Raw genomic sequence first — 27,342 nt, forward strand, 5'->3', positions numbered from 1 at the left:
ATTTAACATGTAAATGTCTTAATTTTATTTAAAAATTTCTTTGTAAATGGTGTTGTGATTGATCAAAACGGTGTTATATTGAATCATATAAATATTAAGTTGGGTATTAATTTACTTAGTTTGAGAGTATGTGATTTTAACCAATCACAACATGTTTAAATGAAATCCAAAATCAAATCAGAATTTCTAACAAAATTCTTAATAAAAGGAACAAATTTACTTTTGGAAATTGTGATTGGTTGCATCGTATGGTAAAAGTTTCTCTATTCGTACATGCACCGACATGTGGAGTACCTTTTCTTTTGCAATGGGTTGGCCCCATTCACAATGGTAAGGCCCCATTAACACTTTAACTATTTATTTTTCATTCCCGGAGGAGGCTCTGATCATATAGATTATCAAGTGATGGCATTAAAATGAAACTTTCAAAAGGATGTTCATGAAATGACCAACATAATTTGTGAAACAAATTCCGATATTTACAAAACAATTTCTCTACCTTTATTTATTTCTCTTTGTGTTTTTACAGATTCTCCAAAAAAACCGATTTAGAGAGAGACGAAGAAGCCGGTGAAATTATACGATGAGTGCTCCTCCACCAGAAGACGATACAGCCGCAGACACCAAAGAAGCAGAAGCGGACTATCTCTTGCATTCTCAATCCCCATCATCATCATCATTAGACGGCGAAAACGAGAACGATGAAGAAACGGGACGCAAAATCGGAGACAAGATCTTGGCCTTCGATGTCGAATCCAACGGCGGTGATGATCCCTCGGCGGTCCCACCATTCTCTTGGAAGAAACTGTGGGGGTTCACGGGGCCAGGGTTCTTGATGAGCATTGCGTTCCTGGATCCGGGTAACCTGGAGGGAGATCTGCAGGCCGGAGCCATCGCGGGCTACTCGTTGCTGTGGTTGCTGATGTGGGCCACGGTTATGGGCCTCCTGATCCAGCTCTTGTCGGCAAGGCTCGGTGTCGCGACGGGCCGGCACTTGGCGGAGATCTGTAGGGAGGAGTATCCGTATTGGGCTGGGCTTTTGTTGTGGTTCATGGCAGAGTTGGCCTTGATTGGGGCCGATATTCAGGAGGTGATAGGGACTGCCATTGCAATCAGGATTCTTAGCCATGGTGTGTTGCCTCTCTGGGCTGGTGTTCTTATCACAGCTTCCGATTGGTAAGTGATATTTGAGAGTCTTTTTGAATTTGAAGTGTTTACCCTTTTTGAATTCATGTCACTTGAAATTTTTGTTTCTTTTTAAGTATTATTTTTATTTTTAAGTGATATTCAATTGCTTTGTTAGAACTTAGAAGCTCATAAATTTAGTAAGCCCTTAAGAGCATTCGGTCTGTAATAATCAAACTTCTATCTACTTTTAAAATGGTAGAGTGCCAAGTCAGCATATTTTAATAAAATAGATAGATAATATACATTTTAGATTATGTTATAGAGTGTGGAACTCATTTTTTCATTGTCTACTTTATTATTATATAATTAATTTAGAAGTGATATGAGAGAAAAAGACAAATACAAGGACAGTCCATAATTAAATAATTGTGTCAAAATGGATGGATATACTCTCATTCTCCAACTGTGGACAATGCAATAGAGAACAACTAATGGGGTCCACAATTTTGCTACTCCACTTTTCACCCACACCGACTCTCCTTTTATCTACTTTATATAAATATTCTCTATTTTTTACTGCATCCCAAATGCTCTAATGCATTCAGAATTGACTAATCAAAATATTTTCAAGTTTGAAAAATGGTATTTAGAACTTTTTGCGAACCCCACATGAATACGTGCATTTTAATAAGTTTGGAAATTATTTTCAAAATAAATAGTCAAGCCCAATTACATGACCGAATCACTTATAACCTTCCGATGCATTAAGTAGGACTCACTTTAAGACATATGATGGAAGCAATTAATTTGGTCAACCCTAACTATTCACTTCAAATAACATTCGTCATAAGTTTTTATGGTGGTAAATGCTTGGTTGCTTAAAAAAAAAAGGACAATGAAAAGGAATCAATTAAAACAATATATATTCAATAATAGGGATGATATCAGAGTACAAAATTCAATGGAGTGATTATCCAAAAAAAGGTCCGTGCTCGGCTTGTGCACCTCAGCTTTTATTTATAGGCCCGGGCCCTTACACAAGTGGGAAGGTCCCTCGAGACTTTTCCTAGGGTAGCCCTGATGGCTTTATTGAGTACTATAGGGGTATTTCAGTCCTTTAACCTAGGGATAGGTACCATTACATTAAATACCTATCCTTTCAAAGGCGGCGGTAGCTGAGGCTCATAAATGTGATTTACATCTTCCCACTCGAGATGCGTGAGTATCTCGTCCTTTAGTTTGCGGAGGTACTTGACTCGAGTGGGCTCTGGTAACGTTAGATATGCCAGGTGGCTTTACGGGAGCTTAATCCCCTACAATTAGTCCCCGTGCGCGTGTGTGCAATCAGAGGAGAGCAGAGGCATGCAGAAGACGTAGGGTTTGTTGAGCCAAGGAAACGACAGACGTGATGGTTCAATTAATGCCTCTGATCAAAATGCCAGACGTGGATAATGATTACCTAAAGGGTTGCATCGTTTCCTGTTCCGTTAGTGGTGTATTTAAAAGAAAGCGGGAAGAAAAACAAAGGGTGTTTGGCAATTCCGGTGAAATTGGGTAGAAGAGATTTTTTTAAAAAAGGAAAGAAAATTGGGATTCTAGTCAAAGAGATTGTTGGTCAGAGAAGATGCCTCCCCGTAGGGAATTAAGCAAGAAGGATGAATTTCCACCATTTGTGCCACCGGAGTCGGAGTGGTATAAAGCTCCCTTTTTTTGGGGAGAATGACTACTTTTGGTATCGTTCTGAGCGATACGTGGAATAGGGTGGAATGTCGGCGGCAGCAGCGTTAATGGACATCAGAGGCTGAGATTAGGGCGGAGCCACTTGTTCCGGCTAGCTCAGTGTTTCGTTTCAATATTGAGAGGGGTTACATTCCGTTTTCTTTCATCGATCTGATGATGCATTATAGTCTGAGTAACGCCTGGGATGAATGGACGGATGAAATCATAGCGTCGTTGGAGTTGTTGCAGCGGTTACGTAATGCTAGGGTTTTAGAGTAAATCCGCTTGTTCAGGGCATTGACCATTCCTCGAGACCATGATGCTATCGAGATGTTGATGTCGAGATGGAGTACTATGATGGGGCCCACCCTTGAAGATGTGTGCCAAATATATGGGCTATCATTTGAAGGGTTAGAGAACCCTGCCACCCTGGTGTAGATGAAGAGGAGCATCGATTAGCAACACAGTTGCATCTGGCTGTCGAGGAAGCGAAACTTATGGGTTGAAGTTTGGCAAGGGTGGTGTAGAATTGCCCGAAGAGGAAAAGGGGGGAAAAAGTGTACTTTTGGATCTTGGACTAGAATGCATTTCAAAGATGTGCAGACAGTCAAGAGAGGAGTTCCTGACGAACAGAGGCGTAGAGTTTTAGGGAAATGGTATGGTTGAGATGTTGGGCTAGCTGCCTATCTGCTATGCTGGCTGTCGAGATTAATTTTGGAGAGTTCGCCTGAGGACACAGTACATTTGCGACTTATGGAGATGGCAGTAAAGTTGTCTCGAGGTGTTCCTCTGCCATTGGCACCCTTGTTTCTGGGCTCTCTTTATCACCGGATGGACATGGTTGTCATAGACTCAGTGCGTTCGGTTGGGCGTTTTGTGATTCACTCACATGCCTCGAGTATGTTTTTGCAGCTGTTTCTGTATGAAAGGTTTGCTGCATACGCTCCTCGAGAGAGGGAAGTACCTTAAGGCGTAGGGATGCAAGCGTTCAGATGGCGTGGTAGGGCGCCTCGAGTGGGACTGACAAGTGTGGTGGACTTGAGTCACCAGTACACATTTCGTCCTTATGTCGAGGAGGTTCCAGGAGTGCAGCCATTACTTTTATATAATGAAGAAGATGGCTATGTAGAAGCTGGACCAGATGAGATCAGCAATAATCATCTGATATTTTAGGCATTCGTGACTCCAGGGCCGTTGCCTGCCTTGCTAGAAAATTCAATGTCAGTGGAAGTGTATAATCCGACAAGACTGGCGAGGCAGTTTGGCTACTGTTGTAAATAAGAGCAAGAAAATAGAAGAGAAGATTTCTTGTATATGACTTAGATGTGAGTACATGTGGGTTTATATAGGAACCCAAGACATACACTTAGTACATTAATTTAGCCAATTACCATAAATTAAGCTAATCAAAATCCTATAATCAAGCTAGCAGATTTTATGCATCAGAATATTCCTATAATCAAGCTAGCAGATTACATGTAGCAGAATAGTCAACTTTCCTAATTAATTACAGGCTGTAAACAGCCTATATTCACGACACTCCCCCTCAAGCTGGAGAGTAGATATCAACAACTCCCAGCTTGCTGCAAATAGAGTCGAATGCATTCTTTGGAAGAGCTTTAGTGAAGATGTCAGCTAGCTGATTGCGAGAGGGCACAAAAGGAGTCACAATCTCTTTTTTTTCATAAATGGTTTTTGTATAAAAGGAAAAGATAAATATTTACAAGTGCACAGAGGGCATACCCTTAGAATTTTACTGGAAAGTACAGATTCTTAATGAAGAAACATTTCCAATAAAAAAAAAAAAAAAAAAAAAACAACAACAACAACAAACTGTAAACTAGAGAATGTCTCTAAGAGAGACATTGTAAACATCTAAGACCTCAAACATAATTTGTCTAGCCACCTCAGAAAAGGGACTAGAATTATTTCCATGTAGTCTTTTATTTCTTTCTTTCCAAATACTCCAGCCCAGCAACAAATAAATTTTGAATCATTGTGCTAGTCTGTTGAGTGAACCATAACAACATGTCATCAATAGTATGAAGTGAACCTAAGTCCAACCCCAAACCAAGAGCATCCTTCAACCAGTTCCAGAAATGTCTAGCAAATGGGCATTGAACAAAAATATGATTTCTGGTATCAATCTGGTGTAAACAATTAGAGCATCTTGGAGCCAATTGCACTTTCCTCCTCTGCAAATTATACATTGTAGGTAATCTGTCTTGAAATAAAAAGACACCATGAATTGACCATCGAGGCTTGGCCTTCCCCCAACAGATTTTGGACCATAAAACATCTGGATTAGTAACTCTATAACCCTGCCAAGCTTTTTTGAAAGCAAAGTCACCACCACCCCACAGGAACTTATCTGATCTAGCATGAATAAGCAATGTAAGCAACTAGTCTTTAATAGGCCTGAAAATTTCATCTTGCAAGAGATCAAAATTCCAAGCACCATTAATTAAAAGACTGGACAAAGGAGAAGACCATGAAAATCCCAGCCTTCTAACCATTCTGTGACCAAATTTATGTAGAAGAGTTTCCCCCTCACACCAAGGATCTGTCAAGACCTTAAATAGCTGCCCAGTACCTATTGAGAATTGGATGTTATGTAGCATAATGTCCCTGACATTAATCAAATTTTTCCACAAAATGGAATGAGCAACCTTTGGAACTGCATTCCAATATGTTAAATTGGCTGCATGTCTTTTTTGAAACCAAGGAACCCAAAGACGATCTTTACTTAGCAAGAAATCCCAAGCCAAAACACAATGGGAAGCAACCTGTAATTCCTTCAATGTGAAGCCACCTTAGAATGAATGAAATGACAATCCACTTTAATGTGTTTTGTCCGTTCATGAAAAACTGGATGAATGGCGGCTTGGTTATCACAATAGAGAGGAGTTGGATCTTGCACTGAGATTCCAAACGCTTGTAGAAGGCTTCTCAACCAAGTTAGCTCACAAGTTATGTGAGCCATTGCACGGTATTCAGCCTCAGCACTAGATCGAGCAACAACTGATTGCTTCTTACTTCTCCAAGTCACAAGATTACCCCCAATAAAAGTACAATAACCCGTAGTTGATCTTCTATCTGAGGGAGAACCTGCCCAGTCTGCATCAGTATACCCTTCAATGTGAAGATGTCCTGAAGATTGGTAAAGAAGACTACGGCCTGGAGCACATTTGAGGTACTTTAGAATGTGTACAACTGCATTCATGTGAGGGACCCGTGGGTTGGTCATGAATTGACTCACCACACTGACTGCATATGAAATATCTGGTTGAGTGATAGTCACGTAAATTAGCTTACCAACTAGTCATCTGTACATCTCAGGATCATCAACTAAGTCACCAACATCAGACATCAATTTCTGATTAGCATCCATAGGTGTAGCAACAGGTTTAGCTCCAAGATAACCCGTATCTCTCAAAATATCAAGAACATATTTCCGTTGAGACAAATAAATGCCTTTCTTTGATCTCGCAACCTCAATACCAAGAAAATAACGAAGCTTGCCCAAATCTTTAGTAAAGAAAGTTTGAACCAAGATGACCAATCAAAGTCTAAATGCCCTTACTGTCACTTCCGGTAATTACAATGTCATCCACATAGACGACCAATATCACAATACCATGTTTTGTCTTCTTAAAGAACATTGAGTGATCAACCTGACTTCCAGTCATTCCATGAGTAACCACAACTTTGCTGAATTTGTCAAACCATGCTTGAGGAGACTGTTTGAGTCCATAAATAGATTTATGGAGATGACAAACACACTCCCCCTTGGACTCAAACCCAGGTGGTTGAGCCATGTACACTGTCTCACTCAAATCTCCATGCAAGAAGGCATTCTTAACATCTAGTTGATGAAAGGGCCAATTAAGATTTGCAGCAAGAGAGATAATAATACAAACTGAGTTTAGCTTGGCCACAGGAGAAAAAGTTTCAGTGTAATCAAGACAATAGGTTTGAGTAAAGCCCTTAGCAACAAGATGAGCTTTTAACCTGTCACCAGTACCATCTGGATTTTGCTTCACTGTGAAAATCCATCGGCAACCAACAATGTGTGCACCTGCGGGCTTAGGAACAAGCGTTGAAGTATTATTATTCAAGTGTAAAGCATGCATTTCATCCTCCATTGCTTTTTTGCCAACCAGGATGGGAAAGAGCCTCCTTATATGTCTTAGGAACAGAGACAGAAGATAAGGATATTATGAAAGCCTTAAATGAAGGAGATAAATGATCATAAGATATAAAATTAGAGATAGGGTGCTTAGTACAAGACCTTTTACCTTTACGAATGGCAATGGGAATGTCAAGACTAGATGGGGGAGTAGGATCTGCAGACGCCGAGGAGAGCAATGGAGGATTTGAGGATGGTGCTATTGGTGCTGTAATTGGTTCAGATGGGCAATGAGAAAACCGTGGACGTTTACGAACATAGACCTTAGGATATGAAGGGATGAGCCTAGTAGGATATAAAGGCGCGGAAAGAACAGGTAGGGGCCGAGCAGACTCTTGGAGTAAAGGCTCTCGCAGTTGACAACCCTCCGTAGAGTAATAGGGAACATTTTCAAATAAAGTCACATCAACACATACAAAATGTTTTCTTAATGTAGGACTATAGCATCGGTACCCTTTTTGAGTGCGAGAATAAATATACATTTGTGTGCACGAGGGTCAAGTTTATCACGTTTAGGATTTAAATTATGGACAAAACAAATACATCCAAATACCTTTGGAGGGAGACAGAAAGGATCTTTATCAGGGAAGAACATTTTAAAAGGTGATTTCCCTTTAAGAACCCGAGATGGCATTCTATTTAAAAGGTATACTGCTGTGAGAACAGCATCCCCCCAAAAATGTTTAGGCACATTCATTTGAAGCATGAGTGCACGGGCAACAAGAAGGATTGGACCATTCTTTCATTCAGCAACTCCATTTTGTTGAGGTGTATCAATGCATGAGGTTTGATGAGTGATACCCCTCGACTCAAAGAAGTGTTGAAAGCTATGAACTTTATACTCAAGAGCATTATTAGTACGAAGAATATGCAACTTGGCATTAAATTGATTAGTGATTTCAGCATAAAATGATTTAAATGCATCAAACACTTGAGAGCGATCTTTAAGAACATATAACCAAGTCAAACGGGAATGATCATCAATAAAAGAAATGAAATAACGTGCACCAGACAAACCAGTTGTTCTCGCTGGACCCCAAACATCGGAGTGAACCAACTCAAAAGGATGTAAACAAGGACCATCAGGTCGACATTTAAAAGTGGCTCGATGATGTTTACTGAGCTCACACGTTTCACAATTAAAAGTAGAAAGCGAAGGTAAAGAAGGGACTAAAAAAAGCAGATTGACAGTTGATGGATGTCCAAGTCTACAGTGCCACTTATATGGAGAAGTCGTGGTATGAAAGGCAGAGGAAGTTAATATGGGAGAGGGTTGGAAGTAGTAGAGACCATCCTTTTCATATCCCCCACCAATCATCCTCTTCGTCTTTAAACCCTGAAAAACACAATGAGAAGGATCAAAGGTGACGGAACAATTTAAAGTAGAGGTAATTCTATGAACAGATAATAAATTAAAAGGAAATTGAGGTAGGTATAAAACAGAAGAGAAAGTTAGATGAGGGGTAGTAACTGTGCCAACCCCTTGAACTGGAGATTTAGAACCATTAGCAATTGTAACAAAGGAAGGAGAAGGAGTACTTGAAAGATTAGAAAGAACAGAGGGATTACCAGTCATATGGTCGGAGGCTCCAGAATCAATAATCCATGGTTGATTGGATGAGGAATGGAGGCAAGTGTTACCTGAAGCACCCAAGGTGGTAGTTGAGGTAGATGAAACATGAGTGCGCGCCATCAGTGAGTCATACTCTGCTTTGGAAAGAGCTACAATCTCTTCATCAGCAGGAGTGGAGATCTCCCCCTCAACAGTAGCATGATTAGCCAATGTGGGCTTGCCAAGGAGTTTCCAACATTTGTCCACAGTATGGTTGGTGCGATTACAATGAGTACATTTCTTGAGGCCATTACGACCAACGTGAAAATTTCGACCTTTATTCGAAACATGTCCCCTACGACCATTATGGAAATTATCAGAGCGCCCAATGGGAGCTGCAAGAGCAGAGCGATTAGCTTTCTCTGGAGCAGATAGGTTGGCCCGCCGAACACGATTATAGGTCTCACTAGCAGATGGCAAAAGTGTACCAGTGAGAATTTGAGAACTAACAGGAGCAAATTCAGGTCGAAGTCCAGAAAGAAATTTTGCGACGCGAAATTCTTCCGTATATCATTTTTGAGTCTCCATATCAGTAGTCAAAGGTTGATACACATTCAATTCCTCCCACATACCTTTCAAGGTGGAGTAGTAATCTTTAATAGAGCGATCTCCTTGTATAGTGGAAAAAAGATCCTCATAAAGCTGATGAATCCGAGAGATGTTTTGCTCAGATGAATACATCTCCTTCAGGGCATCCGAAATCTCTTTAGAGGTTTCAAGAAAAGAGACATTGTTGAAGACCTCAGGCTCCATACTGTTCCATAACCAAGTCATAATTTGGGCATCTTCTTATTCCCAAGCATCAACCAATTTGGCATCAGTAGGTTTGGTTGACTTAAGATAAGAGAACTTCCCTCGAGCTTTCAAAGCAACTTGGATAGCTCGGGCCCATTGAAGGTAATTGGGACCCTTGAGTTTGATATTGGTCATAGAACCAAAGAACAGAGAATCTTTAGCATCTGTTTTGTCACCCATGGAGACTAAGCAAGAACGAGATGAGATCCGAGTAAGAATAGGATCCAAGCAAGGAGATTAGCAAGAGGATTTTTTCCAAGCAAGGCTATGCTGTGCCATAGAGTTGACTTAACCTTCTTCTTTTTTAACATAATAAAACAAATAATAGATATTAAACTGTTTACATAAGAAAATGTAAAACTAAATAGAACTCTAGCAGAATAATAATAATAATAATAATAATAATAATAACGAACTAGAATTCTTATAAGGCACTAGACTTTTGATGTGAGAACAATAGAGAGAAATGGTGGAGATTGGGTGAAGAAGAGGAAGATGGGAGTTGGGTTTCAGGAGCATTTTTGCTCTGATACCATGTTGTAAATAAGAGCAAGAAAATAGAAGAGAAGATTTCTTGTATACGACTTAGATGTGAGTGCATGTGGGTTTATATAGGAACCCAAGACATACACTCAGTACATTAATTTAGCCAATTACCATAAATTAAGCTAATAAAAATCCTATAATCAAGCTAGCAGATTTTATGCATCAGAATATTCCTATAATCAAGCTAGCAGATTACATGTAGCAGAATAGTCAACTTTCCTAATTAATTACAGGCTGTAAACAGCCTATATTCACAACAACTACGATCAAGGTGTTCCTTGACCACAGGTTGTGATTCGGGAGGGTGGAGATTACTGCAAGAGCTTTTTCCGTTTCTTAGAGATTCATTACAATATGCTAACAGAAGGTGCTAGGCGTTGGTTTGTTCCGTCGAGAAGGTGTCAAGGAAGGTTAACAACCAACCATCGAACATATTGGAAATTAGCCTTCGAGCACTTCAGAAATTCATGTGACGCGGGAACGGAGAGAGCCCCAGCTTGAGTTATGTGGGTCGGGGATCTTTCATTAAGAGTTCCTCGAGATGGGCATAGAGGAGAATGTTCCAAATTTGCACCCATGTACATCCAATATGCAATGCAGCAGGATGTGGGGAATCGCAAGGATGAGGAAGAAGAAGACGGCGCTGGTGTTGCCATGCTACCTTCAGGAATGGTGGACAATGTAGTGAACGAAGAGGAAATTGCCGGTGTGAGCTCCTCAAGAAAAAGGCGTGGGCCTGCTACCCGTACTCGTAGTCGAGCAAAGTTAGCAAGAATTAGACCAACTGTGGAACCAACAGCCGTAGAAGCAGCTGTAAGAACCGTGGGGGGGACGAAATTACAGAAGGGTTGAGTTTGAGAAGTCAAGCGGTGGGTCAGTATGGCTCGATGGAAACACTAATTGTCACAGCCGTCAAGAAATAAGGCAACGCCGAGAACAATCAAAAGGGGATCGGGGGAAGATATGGGCATTGGTTCCGTTGCGGTTGTTGAGTACTTTAATTTTCCTGGTTTTGATTTTGCTCAAGTGTTGTAATCTTATGTGTATGCTCGAGATAGGCCTATGTGGCCCGTCGAGGAGTACTGTTGTAATGTTCCCGTGGTTGAATATTTTGGGGCAGGTGATGAAACGGTGGAGGCACTCTTCGAGGCGGCGGACGAAGAAGATGGGTCGCCAAATTTAGAAATGTAAAATCCAAGGAGTGCACCAATAGGGGATGAAATAGAACTGTTGACGCGGGAACGCATGCAAGATGTCGAGCTCGAGGAAACAGTGGGAATGTCTGGTGTGCCAAGGCAATTGGTGGAGGAAGTACTCAATACGGGGACTGAAACTCGCCTTGAACAGGGACAAACAGATGTATGTGATCAGGCAAATCTTGTAGAGACGAGAACTAAGCAAGATGATCTTGAGAGGGCTATTACAGAGTCCTTAAGGCCAGTGAATGTCAGCGAAGTAAAAGGAGTGCCCATCGGAGAGTCGGGAGAAAGAGAGCATGTGCCGGAAGAACAACTGGTTGTAACACAGGCCGAGGCACCAAGGGTTGAGTTGCTGAATCTCAACAAAAAATCCCATGAAACAAAGTCATAAGCTTTTTTAATATCCACTTTCACAGCCATGGAAGCATGTCTTGGTCCCTTGAAATCCCTGATCATCTCATGTGGCAAAATCAGAGCATCTTGGATTTTTCTACCCTTAAGAAATGCACTTTGTTCAAGCCCAACCAATGATGCTAACACCATGGACAACCTATTAGCCATTATTTTAGTAATGACTTTATAAAGAAGATTACACAGAGCTATGGGTCTGAATTCTCCAAGCTTTTTAGCATTTCCCACCTTAGGTATCAAAGTAAGGAAACAACTACTCACCCTTATAGGCATCCTCTTGGTTGAGAAGAAATGTTGGACTGCAGCAACTACATCTTTGCCCACCACAAACCAAAAGGATTGATAGAAACGAGCTAGAAATCCATCTGGTCCAGGAGATTTGTCAGGATTAAAACCCATGATACCTTAATTTCTTCCTCACTAACCATCCTATCCAAACTTGTAGGCTCCTCAATATTCAGTTTTTTGGTGGGGTTTCAATATCAAGAGTACTCTCATTTCTTTTAGAAAACAAATTGTGATAGAAGTCCACAAACCAAATCTTAATCAATCGTAAATCCCCAGTAGTCTGGCCACTATCATTCTCCACTGAAGTAATGGCATTGAAGTTCCTATGTTGCTTCATTTTGTTATAGAAAAAACCAGTACACCTATCTGTATCCTTTAGCCAAAGGATTCTAGATTTTTGGGCAACCAACACCTCTAGGTCCACTACAGCAGCCTGATAATGCAATCTAGCTTCCTGTTCAACTTGAAATTTGCTATCAGATGGATCAGTCAATAGAGCCAATTGTGCTTGAACTAATTGCTGTTTGGTCTCAATTAGTTTTTCCCCAATATTACCAAAACAATTCTTGTTCCAATCCTTTATATCTTGCTTTACCAACCTCAATTTCTTCAAGAGAACATGCATAGGATTTCCAGTTTTCTCAGCATCCCAAGCCTTCTGAACAATATCCCGAACACAGCCTTGCATACACCATACTTTCAACATTTTAAAAGGTTTAGGACCTGCAGCAAATTCCTTAGAAATATGAATGGACAACCCATAATGATCAGAGCAGGCAGCTGCTGTGTATGAAACTTTGGTACCTGGTAACTTATCCATCCATTCCTCATTCAAGAACACTCTATCCAATTTCACAAAAATTCTCCTATGAGATTGCTGTCTGTTACACCAAGACCACTCTCCATTTTTAGGATGCATCTCACTAAGATTAGCCTTTTGTAAACAATCATTAAATTCATTAAGGAGTTTCTGTGGAACCCTTTTTCCACCCTTTTTATCACTAGAAAACCTTATAGCATTCCAGTCCCCCATGGTCATCCAAGGGCCACAAACAATAGTAGAATAATGCTCAATAGAACCCCATCAGTCTACCCTTTCCTTAGCCAAATTCATAGCATACACATGAGTGCAATAGAAATCTTCTCCAGTACTCAAGACCCTCACCTTAAGAAGCATACATAGAGTCTGTACATCAAGCACTTGAACAGAAAAAACAAGATGGTTCCAACCTACCCAAATCTTACCATAATCATGAGCATCATAGTTATTAATCCAGTCCCAGTTTATCCTCACTCTACTGGTAATAGTATCAAAAGCTTCTTTCTTCACTTTAGTTTCCACAAAGCAGACAAATTGAGAGGCTTCCTTAGTTATCCAATGAGCAACCTCCCTCTGCCTTCTAGGCTTGTTTAAGCCCCTTACATTCTAGAAACCTATCATTGGGAAGGTGAAGGTGGGGCAGAAACCCCTCCTTTACTCCTAGTAACCCTATCCGAAGGTTGTAGCTCTATATCTAGACTTCTTACTCATCTCTAACTTAACAGCACCCTCACTACCAGGCTTATGAATTGGAGTAACCTGAGATGAAACTCCCATTTTATCCTCACTAACATCCACACCAATCCTATTTTGAGAGAGTCCCAAAGGAGGACTTACCACATTTCTAGTAATCAAAGAAGCAGCATTTGTCATGACTGCTCTTGATTCCCCCTCTATAGTAACCTTATCAATCACCGGGCTTACCACATTTTCATTAACCAAAGAATCAATATTTGTAATGTCTGCTCTTGAAACCCCCTCTATAGTATCATCAACAACCACAATTGCAGTGTTAGCATCCACAATATTGGACTCTAACTCAGGAACCTCAATATTGGGCTCTAACTAAGGAACCTCAACCGTATCCAAATTAATCTCCTTGCTCAACAACTCTCCTTGTGGCAATACCACCACATCTTCAATCTGTTCCAGCAATGCAAAAGAATTATGAGTAACTACTTGTGTAGTTTGAGCCGGCCTCACAGGCATTTCATTAGCTACCTGCTGAGCAGTTTCCTCATATACCAGTTTACCTTTTTGCTTCACTATCCATTTATCCACCATTTGTTTTTTAGGTTTATGTAAAACTTTTTGAGGACACCGCTCTGTAACATGATCTACCCTTTGGCATATCGAGCAAACCACAGGCTTCCATTCATATTCAATATAAACAGTACAATCTTCCCCATAAATGTCAACCACTAAATTCTCTGGTAACTCCTTCCTAACATCAACCTCAACCATTACTCTCACAGAATGACCTTTATCACGATGCAACTCCGGATCATCCATATAAATTGGCTTTGAGAAAAGGGAACATACCTTAGAAAGAGATGTAGAATTGCGACAATGGACCGGGAGATCGTGGACCCGAATCCATATTAGTAGTGTATCAAAATCGTCCCTTTGTAACACCACCTTCTTACACCACTTCTTGATGATGATGACTCGACCTTCAAAGGTGTGAATACGTGATAAAACCTTATGTACATCCTCAGGTTGCTGAAAACGTACCATGAAAATCCATCTTTTAAATAAACCGGTGTAACTTCCTTGGACCAGTGTTTCTCGATGAATGCTTTAAAGTGTGGATAATACGGGCGCTTACCCATCACATAGCCCACCACAGAAGATTTCCAATAAACGATTTCATCTGCTACATCATCTTCTGTGATTGTAACCTTTGAACCAATAGCCGTATTAATATACTGTAAGTTAATAAAAGATTTAGCTTCGCTCCCTTCAAAACAACTTCTCCAAGAGCGGCGAGGTGTTGTTGATAGAGTAGATTGCCATTTGGTCAACATTGCTGGCGGGGGAGAGGAGGAAGAGGCCCCCTCCATTGTGCTTCACCCCTACCAACCACACCACACATGCAAAACCCTAACCCTAAATTGTCCAGCGTAGAGAGAAAAAGGGTAAAAGATGACTATAATAAGATATTATTGAAAAAATAAAAAAATAAAAAAAATAGCGCCGTTGATAAGGAGAAATCGCCGAGATTTTTTACGAACCTGAACAGCCTTCGCGTGTTCGTCTGGGAGCGAACCATCATAGAGGAAATTGATAAACGGGTTTCCCCAGTCCCCGACTTCGAGCAAGTAAAACCCCTATGGATTTGGAAGGTTCTGATAGTGAATCCAGTCTTGTTGAAAGCGGCTGGCTTCAAAGGCCATGGTGGGCCAGTAGTAACCTTGCCTTTGTAGACGGCGATATAGAGGGATAGGGGTGGAACAGTTATCGCGGTGCACATGAATAAGTACCAGCGAGGCCTCAGAAGGGCCAATGGCGCGGGACAGTGCACTGTATTGGAGGCGAAAGTAAAGGAGGCCATGCAACAATTGAAACTGCTTGAGTTTGCTGAAAGGAAGGGGTCCTTCAAGAGTTCGTAACTGCTAAATGATAGGTTGGCGTCAATCAATGTTTGATTCAGTAAGATCAATGAACTCAGAGACTTGTAGGGGGTGGTCCCTTTTGGTGACCAGGATAGGTGTGGTAGGTCTAGCAGTCTGGATTTTGGCAGCCAAGGTGGCGAGAGCATCTGGATAACGATTGCGAGAGCGCGGTACATGTGCGATTCTAATTGTGGCGAACCTAGCGAGGAGTTTCTAGAGGATGGTGCGATACGAGGCCAACGCTGGCTCTTTGAGCAGAAAAACGCCGGTCGCTTGTTGAATAACAAGTTTAGAATCTCCATTAATGCAGATGTAATGTCTGTGTATATATATATATGTGTGCATATGTGTATATATTTGTGTGTGTGGTGTAATTTAAAACAAAAAGAAAAAGGAAAATAAAAAGGAAAATGGGTGGGACCCACATGCACTTAAAATGGTCATGAGACCACTTTTTGTTCTGAATTTTTTTTCATTTTCCAGTAAGCTTTTCTCTCTCGTTCCAGAAGCTCTCTGTTTTTTTTCTTTTTTTGGTTTCAATCTTCAAGGCTTGATTGCTCCCTCATCTCTTAGTATTTTTAAGTGCCGTTTGAGGCAAAACGAAGCCCACAACAAGCTCTACGTATCCATACCATCAATTTCAGTTTTTGTGCATCCTTTGGATTTCGAAATTCAAGACCTACTTTTAAGGGTTTTGTGCAAATTTGAGGTAGGGGCTCTTAAACCACAAGTTTCTTGCTCCTATGTGAATTACATCTTCTAATTTGATGCTAGACATGTTTACTTATGCTAGTTGTAGTTTAAAGAAATTATAGCATGTGTATGTGGTTATGTGAGAACTTGTTTTAAATGTTTTATGTGGAAATTCTTGCTTATGTGATGATTTATATATATTCGTTGTGTTAGATGCATTGTTGTACAAGAGCATGTTATAATTCCTTGAGAAATTCTTGCGAAATTATGTCTTGTTTACTTAAATAGAGTTGAATGTGAAATGATGATTAAATTCATGGTATTGATGCACTCATGCACTCACATTGGGCATGAAACGGGAAGAATGAGTTTGAAATGAAAAATGAGATTTTGGGAAAAATGATTTGATGAAACGGTTTTGAAAAACCCGGTCGACGCGGGGGTACCAAAGGGCCGGAGTGTTAATATAGCCTAGAGGGGACTAGGGAGTCGCCCTAGCATGGTTGAGCTAGCTGGGCCCCATAATGACGTCGCGGGGGTACCAAGGGTCAAGGACACTAGCCAATCCTCCTCTCGTGTCGCTGCGGGGTCAGCAAAGGGCGGGTTATATTAACAGTTTGAAAGTGATGTTTGAGAACAGAAAATGGGGAGTGACATTGGCATGCATTTGCATGTCATGGCATCGTGTGGGTTGTACTTGAGTTTGGTTGGAATGTTGTATTATTTCCCAACATTGTATGATCCTCATTTCCTATTGGCCTATTCTTTGTACGGATTTACAGGGACACAAGAAAAGTGTCTTAAGCGTCACCTACTGAGCATATTTGCTCACCCTACTATTTATATTATTTTTTTCAAGTCTTGGAAATGAACCGGTGGACGACAATCCACCTCAAGCTTGAAAGTTGTTAGAAAGTTGTTTGTTATTTTGTATTTTGACCATTCTATGTATACTCATAGTTGTGGAAATGTAACTAAGTTAGTATTCATGGCCTTGTAACTTAAGAACGAACTTATCTTTTGTTTGATGTAAATGAAACTAATGGAATTATGGTATATATTTCCATGCAATTGTATCATGTAACGTTGTAAGACAGGGACTTTAAATCTTAACCATGTATTTTGGGACTGTAATTATAATAATTTAGATTAATTGGTGTGTGGATGTTCCACCATGAGAGGAACGAACTATGTTGAGGTGTAATGAACGGATGAATGGGATGCTGGAGTATATTATGTGTTTTGTGTATTGGGACAGGTTGTTGAAGGACCATTTTTAGGGGAGGCTATGCCGAATTTTTTTTAAAAATTTTGGCATCAGCTTGGGTCGTTACAGCAGAGCCTAGTAATGCCTTTGTCTAGAGCTATCATGAGGCCTAGGATGAGGACTTCGTACTCGGCTTCATTATTCGAGCAACGAAAATCGAGTTTAAAAGCGGTTGTCTGCTCGTGGCCTGGGGCAGTGAGGACAATGTCCGCTCCTCCTCCCTTGGAGGTCGAGGAGCCATCAAAAGCGAGAGTCCATTCACACGAAAATGTTGTTATGGAGGCCACCTGGAGGTCATCAAGGGGAAGTGAAAGGTCGGGCGGCTCGTAGGAGCCCTGAGGGAATTGTGCTAAAAGATCAGTGAGTGCTTGACTTTTTGTTGCGCGAGGGATGCAACAGGAGATGTCGAACTCAGAGAGTGCGAGAGGCCATCGAGAGGTCTTGCCGGAGATCAGAGGTCGAGACAACAAGTGTCGGTAGGGGTCAATGTGGGTGACCAGTTGAACTCGATGTGCAAGGAAGTAGTGCCGAAATTTCTGAGCAGCAAATACGAGGGCGAGGTAGTGTCGCTCAATGATAGAATATTGCGATTCAGTTTCATAGATTATGCGACTGATGTAGTATATCGGCTTCTCTTGTCCGATGTGATCTTGGGCGAGTAGAGCACCCACCAAGTGTGGTGTAGAAGTAATGTATAGTAGAAGAGGTTGTCTGTGTATAAGTCGCTGCATGGTTTATGTAGACTAGTATTGCCTTGACGGTATCTAAAGCTTGCTAATGGGCAGTAGTCCAACGAAAAGTAGGATTTCCGCGAAGCAAATTGCTGAAGACGAAGGTCAACTCAGCCAACGCTAGGACGAATCGTCGTAAATAGGAGACTTTGCCGAGGAAGCTTTTGAGTTGCTTTGTATTAGCCAGTGGCAGCATATTGAGGATTGCCCGTGCCTTCGTAGGATCGAGGTCTATTCCGTGACGGTGAACAGTGACGCCGAGAAATTTGCTGTGGTCAACACCAAAAGCACATTTAAGCGGGTTCATCTGTAGCTGGTATTGTCGGCATCGTGCAAAAACTCGACGTAGGTCTGCGATATGGGTATGCTTCTCTTTAGATTTGACAACCAAATCATTGACATAATCTTCGACAGAATGATGCAACAAATCATGAAAAATGGCAGTTATGGCGCGCTGGTATGTGGCACCGGCATTCTCGAGTCCAAAAGGCATGACTGTATAATGAAAATTGCCAAAAGATGTTTGAAAAGCTGTTTTGTGAGCATCACCCGCAGCCATGCGGATCTGATTATAGCCGCTGTATCCATCTATGAAAGAGAACATGGCGTGTCCCACTGTTGCATCGACAAGTGTGTCGATGTTAGGTAACGAGAAATCATCTTTGGGACATGCCTTATTAAGGTCTCTGAAGTCAACACAAATACGGAGTTGGCCATTCTTCTTTTTCACCGGGACCACGTTGGCCAGCCAAATCGGGTGGAGAATGGGCTGTATGAAACCGGCTTGGAGTAGTTTCTGGACCTCGTCCTTGATTTGAAGCTCAAGTTCGAGGCGAAAGGTTCGAGGTTCTTGTTTCACAGGAAAGTGATTTGACCGAATGCTGAGGTGGTGCTCAACTAGGGCGGGACTGAGACCAGGCATTTCTTTGTAAGTCCACGCAAAGACGTCCGAAAACTCTGCTAGTAGGGAGATCAATTGTCCCATGATGGGGGACTTGAGGTTCGCAGCAATGAAGGTAAGACGAGGCTGGCCTCCAATGGTTGCTAGATTTATTTCTTCGAGGTCAGCGAACGTCGGGCGCTGAGAATCGGGATTATAGGACTCAACCGGCTCAGTGAGGCATGTCGAGTCCGGGCATCGTCATAAACAGTACATGTATTTGCCGTCCTCGCGCTTGCACTTGCGAGGCCGCAAACGCTTAGGGGAAGGACGGGCTGTGTAAGGCCCCAGGGGAGGAAAAATGTTTTTCTGTGCTTAGTCCCAAATGGGCATTGGCGTGGAAATGATATGGGCCTCTCTTGGTGCCTCTTCATCAAGTTTGTCGAAAAAGAGGGACTCGATAAAGTGAGCCTCAGTTTTATAGAAATGTCGTTCGGAGCAAGGGACAGTAACAACTCTGTTCCCTAATATGCCTTTGAAGCATTAATGATACGTGGAAGGCACAATGCCGAACCAATGCATCCCCGATCGGCCAAGTAAAATGTGATAGGAAGTTTCAGCCTCAATGACATGAAATCGAGCATATGCACGAAATTTGCTAACAGCAATATCTGCGGTGACATGACCCAAAGTACGCTGGAGATCGTTACCGAAACCTGCTATCTTGATGGGCTCTTTGAGAAGGTGAGTCATGGGGATGTTGGACTCTTGAAATACAGCCAGGGAGATGACGTTGATAGATGAACCGTTGTCAAGAAAAGTGCACTTGAACTCGACACCGTTGAGGAGGCTAGTAACATAAAGAGGGCGATTCTGATTGGATGAGGCTTTACGGTCCGCCTCGTTAAAGGCTATTGTAATTCCCTGCGACTTGGAATTTACCGGGTAAGGGTGAGAAGAAGTAGCAACCGCACACTGCTTGACAGTTGAGACATCAAATTCATTTCCTGGTGGAGGGCGCTAGTATTCATCGAATTCGTCAAAACAAGCGATGCCTGCCGCAGCGTCTGGATGTCGAGGATGAGGAACTTAGCTAATATCGGCCGGGTTGGTAACCTCGAGCTCGCCATTGGCGATTTTAGACTGAAACAGTCGCCTTAGTATCCTGCAGTCAGTAGTCGGATGGGACGTTGTCTGATGGTATTTACAGAAGTTCGGGCTAGCTCGCTCTTGGACCTTAGGCGTTTGTCAAGGCACTGGTAGAACCACATCGCCGTGTTGTACCCACTTCTTCAGTGTATCAGCCACCTCATTCATGCGAACCGGGAATGGAGGTGGGTCATCTCGTCGCTGTGTGTGCTCCTTTAGATCTATGTCTTTACGCTTTTTGGTTCGCTCTTCCTTTGGTGGTTGCGGGTCTGACCTACGAGTAGATGTCTGCGCGATATTTGGCTTAGGAACCTCTGGGAGGTCACGGGCGAGATTTCTGACCGCGAGAATGAGGTAAGTGAAATTATCGAGCCGCAAGTTACACACGTTACCCAGTAGTACCTGTTGAGGTCTTGTATGTAGATGTCCACCCGATCCTTTTCACTACTGTTCTCGAAACATCCTTTAACTTGAGTCTGAAAACGAGCTACAAATTTGAGAGGTGATTCTCCTGATAGTTGAGTTTCTTTCGTCAGGGAGAGTGTAGTAATGCGCACTTCGGCCTCTTAAAACTTTGCCAGAAATTTGTCCACCAGCTGCTCCCATGTAGTTACAGAGTCCGTCTCGAGGCTTTTATACCACTGATACACTAACTCGTTGAGTGATTTCGAGAACTCTCGTAATCGTAGCAGAGTATCATGGCTATATCCACCGAGCGCCTCAACAAAACGTATGACATGCTCCTCTGGATCGCCAGTTATGCCATCGTACTTGGGAAACTTAGGTATGAGGTAACCGGCAGGGTAAAGAGTCAGGGCGACACTACGTGGGTAAGGTGGTTCACTTCGAAGCGCCAAAGACCGAGCCGCACCGGGTGAGTTCTTTAGAAAGAAATCTCTCAATCTAGACTCAGTAACTAGGTCGTCCTCCTTAAGCAGGGGATTGGGTGGTAGTGCCCTATTTTGGACCCTGGCCTGTGCGTTAGTCGTTGGCATCAGGGGCTCAGTAGCGCCCGTGGGAGAGTCAAAAGAGACGAGCTAGGTTGGGCTTTGGCCCTCTTGGCCGCCTTCGCCTGGAGCTCCTAGAGTAACATAGTTTCTATGTGCACCAAACGTTCTCCTAGTTCTCGCTGGGTTTGTTGCAGGGACTGCGACGTGGATATGTGTGGTCCCGAGTATGTTGGTTGATATCGGCTAGTTACCGTTTCAGTATCTCTGTAGCTAGGAGCTTCATCCTGTTTGGAGTGATGAGACTACACTAGCTAGTTATTTAGATCCATTGGTTCTATACTGATATCCCAAGCGGAGTCGCCAAATTGTAGGGGGTTCTTTCAATTAAAACAATATATATACAATAATTGGGATGATATCAGAGTACAAAATTCAATGGAGTGATTATCCAAAAAAAGGTCCGTGCTCGGCTTGTGCACCTCGGCCTTTATTTATAGGCCCAGGCCCTTACACGAGTGGGAAGGTCCCTCGAGACTTTTCCTAGGGTAGCCTTGATGACTCTATTGAGTACAATAGGGGTATTTCAGTCCTTTAACCTAGGGATAGGTACCATTACATTAAATACCCATCCTTTCGAAGGCGGCGGTAGCTGAGGCTCATTAGATTGACATCTTCCCACTCGAGATGCGTGAGTATCTCGTCCTTTAGTTTGCCGAGGAACTTGACTCGAGTGGGCTCTGGTGACATTAGATATGCCAGGTGGTTTTACGGGAGCTTAATCCCCTACAAAGAGTAGTCCTTGGTTCTGTAGGCTCCAATGGGGGACCCGCAAGATCTAAGAGATGTGCTTGTACCATCACTACTGTGTTTATAGCACAGCCACATATCTACTCTTCAAAGTTAGATGTTGAATTAAATTTAAGTAGAGGTAATTCAATCATTTGGCATATTTTAATTTTTTGGATACTAGAATAACATATAGAAGCATTCTTTTTTTTCCTCCTTTCCGTTTTTTTTTTTGTCTATAGTTGTACACAGTCTTTGTTATTGTAAATACTACATATTACATAGTATTGGCATTATTGCATTGTAAAATGTATTTCTTCATGTTCAAATATATTGTTTTTCGGATTTGTTTGTCAAATTTCATTCTTTTATCATTCTAGTAACCACCTGTAAATGTAAATAAATTTCATTTCAATCTAGGATTTTTTTTTTTTTGTCATCTTTTTATTGTTACTTTTTACATAAAAACTTCATACTATTCTTGTATGCCCAAATTAAAGTTTCTTATTTCACTCATAGTTGAATTTGTTCCCCCCTGTCAAGAAACCCACACACCCATTTGCCCTTATGGGGACTTGAATGATGCCTTCCATTTTGGAAGGTAGAGAAAATGCCACTCTCCTACAGTGCTGGGTCACTCATTGTTGATTGCTTTTGAAGTTTTTATTTTTTATTTTATTTTTTTATATTTTAAAATTGAAAATTTGTCTGTTAACTGGGATTGTTTTGTTTTACTATTATGAACAGTTTTATATTTTTATTTCTTGAGAACTATGGAGTGAGGAAACTGGAAGCTGTTCTCTCTGTTTTTATTTCAATTATGGCACTATCATTTGCCTGGATGTTTGTTGACACAGAACCTAGTAGAGAGGAGCTTCTAATAGGTCAGAAACTTGTCTCTTTTTCTTTCAAACAGTTCCTTCCTTGTTAACAAGTATTATTATAGGTTGCATTTGTTGTAAAACCGAAAGGGATGCTCTTTGCAGGTCTTTTGGTTCCAAAACTTGGCTCAAAAACGATTCAGAAGGCCGTGGGAGTTGTGGGTTGTGTCATAACGCCTCATAACGTATTCTTGTATTCTGCTTTGGTATTGTCAAGGAAGATCGATCCTAAGAAGAAAGGGAAAGTCCAAGAGGCTCTCAATTACTACACAATTGAGTCCTCCGTTGCCCTTGTTCTCACCTTCACGATAAATTTGTTTGTCACGACTATTTTTGCTAAGGGATTCTATGGCACTAAAGAAGCAGATGGTATAGGCTTAGTAAATGCAGGACAGTATCTTCAAGAGAAGTATGGTGGAGGGTTGTTCCCGATTCTCTATATCTGGGGCATCGGACTATTTGCAGCTGGGCAAAGTAGCACTATTACTGGCACTTATGCTGGACAATTCGTCATGGGAGGTTTTCTGGATCTTCGTTTGAAGAAATGGCTTAGATCATTGATCACACGAAGTTGTGCCATCGTGCCAACTATAATTGTTGCCCTTGTATTTCAAAAATCTGAAAGCTCGTTGGATGTTCTGAATGAATGGCTTAATGTGCTCCAGGGTATGCAGATTCCTTTTGCTCTTATCCCGCTTCTTACTATGGTCTCCAATGAGAAGCTTATGGGAGTTTTCAAAATTGGACCTACGATGGAGGTAAGGTGTAAATTCCACTAGTCTATCATTTCATTGCATGATAGTTATTGCTTTGTGTGATAGGAACTCCTAAGCTGATATAAAGGAAAGGATAACCCTCACTAAGTGAACATCTCTCCTAACCATTTTAGGTTATGGTTTAAACTGCAAGCAGTTGCAGCCTGGCTTATTATATTTGCTCCTCATTGTCCTACTAAATTAAGTCCTTATCCGATATCCCCATTAGGACCTTTATGTTATGAGAGAGTGTTTTGCATTTAGTGGTTGCCATCTTGGCTCACGCTGGAGGCAGAATTCATGTAGGTCCAATACAGAGTATACACTATATCCCGACTTTTCAGAACCTTTCATATGATGGGGCTCGCTGCCCTATAATGATTCTTTTCATGTGTTTTTATGCAATTTATTTGATTTTCATGGTCTCATACACCAAATGTAGCTGCTCTATAGATCATTATCATAGTCATCATCATCCTTGCCTTAATCCCACATGGATTCTTTCTCGCCAAACTTTTCTACTTCATGAATTCAACTACTATATATAACTTTTTAAAATCATTTTTAATAACCTTATCCCATGTTATTTTTGGCTGCCCTCTCTGTCTATTACCTTCTATTACAATTACTTTTCCTCTTTTGACAGGCATGTCACTAGGTCTCCGATGTATATGATGTTAATATTATTTAGTGGTATCTCTTTACTTTATTGTTATATTGGAGCTTCCAAGAGTATTGGGCTTTCAAAAAAGCTTAGAAATTACTTAAGTGTGACCTTCCACCTTTTATTAGCAGAATCTAAGTTAAAAGTTTCTCTGTAATATCTTCTTATCAATTCTTAATTACCATTCTTTGATAAACAATAGAAGTTATGGGAACTCAAAGTTACTTGAGTTAATTCTTAATTTGACAAGTTATAATCATCGGATTTTATTTGACGAGTTATATTAAGCGTCGGATTGCTCACTGACTGGCTTAGAGCTTCACAACATGTGGACTTGAACACGTATCTTTTAATATTATCCTCCTCGTCTGAGCAGACACCTCAAACCTAGGTCCCTAGGTAAAGGACGTTTGATGATAGGGACTGGTCGGGCTCTTCAACCTCACGTGATGAATGTAGCTCACAAGGATCCACAGTTGGCTTTGCATTTTCCATTTCGCAGGTTCTCAAATTGATCTATTATGGAGATGAGAAGGGTTTGTTGGTGTAGTAGTCAAAGTTTGGATTGCCAATCATAACATTATGGTTTCTACTTTCGAGCTTGTGAGTGGCTACTTTTTGTGAATAAAGCCATTTAGGTTCGTATCAGCTCCTTGCATTAGCAAAACTAATGTTGATTAGTGGCCTTTTTCTTTGTAAGAGGGCATTGCTATGTTTTTCTGTCTCTGGGGATTTGACATCTTAAATCATCTTATCAACTCCTGAGGTTAATATTAATGTCAGGAGCTAATATTTTCCATATTCTAATATATATTCTCATTTCATGCTGCATCAAAGTGTAGGTACCAGTCAATTAACCCTTAGTATGACTACTACCACGTAGTGTTGCTCCTACAGATTCATCGATGACATTGACAACGATGACATGGTGGAAACCATAACATTCTCTGCCCTTGCTGTACGCATCTGGTTACTGCAACCATGACGTCCTCGGAATTACCCTTGATGAACGCACTTCGTTGAAAGTACTAATATCCTCATAAGTGAAATAGGTACAACTCCAAAGGAAGGTATACGACGAAACTGCAAGTGGGGATCCCCTAAGCCCTCAAGAGGGGAACTTCCTTATAAATTGAGGACCTCCTCTCTACTAAGAAGCCTTGCAGCCGCCCTATGTCCATAAGGATTTCCTCCATACAGATAAGCCTCAAAAGGGATGTCGTGGGGTTGTGAGATCCTCCCACCCTCAGAGAATCTCATGAAGTTCATTCTTGCTGATAAAGCTCAAGTATGAACTCAAGGCCCTTGACGAGTTCCACCCTACTAATAAACCTTGAGGATGAACTGAATGCCCTCGAGGAGTTCCTCCCTATGATAGACTTTGAGGATAAACTGAAAGCCCTCGAGGAGTTCTTTCCTACCGATAAACTTCGAAATGAATCAATGAGACCAAACTAACCTCAACGATTTCCTGTGAGCTTAGTTGTAAAATGGATGTCCCCTCTCGTTGAATACATTAATCGACTTACCTTCAGCTTCTAAATGATGTCCCTCTCTTTTTTTAAGTGACCTGTGGCTAATAGTATAATGACCAATGGTGAATTCCTTTACACCATAATTCTTACCCTCGAGCAAAGCAGTATAAAAAGAGTAAGTAGGTCAGTTAAAGTATCAATGGCGAATTCCTTTTCATGGCAGCGAAGATCTCCATTTAGGCCTTTACTTCCTTGTGGCCGCGTCATAGTTGAAGACTGCAGTGGTTCCTCACACCATTGAACCTCACGCGTACCCACACGAAGTAAATATTGGTGCAATTTATAATTTCATGCTTGAATATTGCTTCATGCTTATTTCCAGTTTCAACCATTTTCTTTTTCCGTTCCAACTCATTCTTCCTTCTAAAATTTTTGACTGCCAAACATAGAAAACAAGTAACTACTGGTTACTAATATCTCAATCGTTGTTGATTTTTGATGTAGAGGATTGTCTGGACCATTGCTGCTCTGGTTTTGGTGATCAATGGATATGTTCTGCTGGACTTTTTCCTTTCGGTAGTAAATGGACTGCTGGTGGGTTTAGCAGTATGCGTGGGGACTGCTGCCTATGTGGCATTTATTTTATATCTCATCTCACACAGTGGTGGCCTTCCTTTCACTTGGTTCAACCAAGTACGCTCCAGGGGATATTCTTACGCAGGAAATTGAACCTACATTTTTCATTTCCACTCGAAGAAACTACAAAATGTCACAATACACAGTTCAACAAAGTGTTGCCAATTGACATAATACTGAAACATGTTTTTACCAGAATTGACTGAATATTAACAGTGAGTATACGAATTCAAAGTATCGGGAGTATTTGCATTTGGCCAGGCTTTTGTGCATAACGGAGCTGGTTATATATAGTTTTTAATCCGTTTCGGATCACGGTATGGCTCATCTTTCCCCGCTAGATGAAGGTGTTTCTCCACTGCTGTTGTAAAAGATTCATATTGCACTATAGTTAGGTTTAAGTAGATACAGAATGAAGTGATTATTCATGTTGTAACAAGTGGATTTTTTCTGCCAATTGTTAGTTACCCAGAAGGGACTTGAAAGATAAAAATAAATTTTGCAGAACTATTGTTGTCACAATTTTTTTTTTATCAAAGTTGTGACTTTCTTTTGTATTTGTGTGTATTAATATTATTATTATTATTTTAGTTTTGTCAAAATTTGGAGAAGAAAATATAAAATTTGACCAAGATGTGTATAGTGTATTTGATTGCATAATGTTTTTAAAAGATAATGTGTCAAAATTTAACATTATTAAAGCAAAAAATTAAAGAGATTATCTTGGGTTGAGAATCATAATCTACTTAAAAATGATGGAATTAAAAGTTGCAGAAATGATGGAATGAAAAGTTGAAGGTTTCTTTATAAAATGTATATATATTTAAGACATTTATACTTATCAATATATATATATATATATTTAAGACATTTACTAGGCTATCTGTACTGTAGCATATCTAGGAAGAATTCCAGAATGGGATTTTATAATAATCCAATATATATTATATATATATTTAAGACATTTATACTTATCAAAATAATCCAATATGTATTCTAGATAATCCTAAAGAAGCTTATGCAGCTCTACAAGGCATCGTTAGTCCATCCATGGTAATGTTTAGATGACATAATGCCTATATAAAAATATTTTAATTTTTTCCCCCCTCTAAAATCTCGAATACAATTTTAAAACATATTATGAGTTTAATTA

At 40.9% G+C, this 27,342-nt stretch overlaps 1 protein-coding gene across 1 annotated transcript; it reads left to right on the forward strand.

Moving 5' to 3' along the window:
• The first annotated feature begins 348 nt into the window (after positions 1-348).
• On the forward strand, positions 349-26,746 carry LOC132273984 (metal transporter Nramp2-like). The gene is made up of 4 exons (XM_059775113.1): positions 349-1,176; positions 22,526-22,662; positions 22,765-23,417; positions 26,058-26,746. Exons 1-4 carry the CDS (start codon positions 584-586, stop codon positions 26,280-26,282), a joined length of 1,608 nt encoding a protein of 535 aa, XP_059631096.1. The 5' UTR covers positions 349-583; the 3' UTR covers positions 26,283-26,746.
• Positions 26,747-27,342: the final 596 nt, after the last annotated feature.

This window comes from Cornus florida, unplaced genomic scaffold, assembly GCF_030987335.1.
Source record: "Cornus florida cultivar Cherokee Brave unplaced genomic scaffold, ASM3098733v1 CherokeeBrave_3.0.0_Hap2_Chr09, whole genome shotgun sequence".
NCBI lineage: Eukaryota > Viridiplantae > Streptophyta > Magnoliopsida > Cornales > Cornaceae > Cornus > Cornus florida.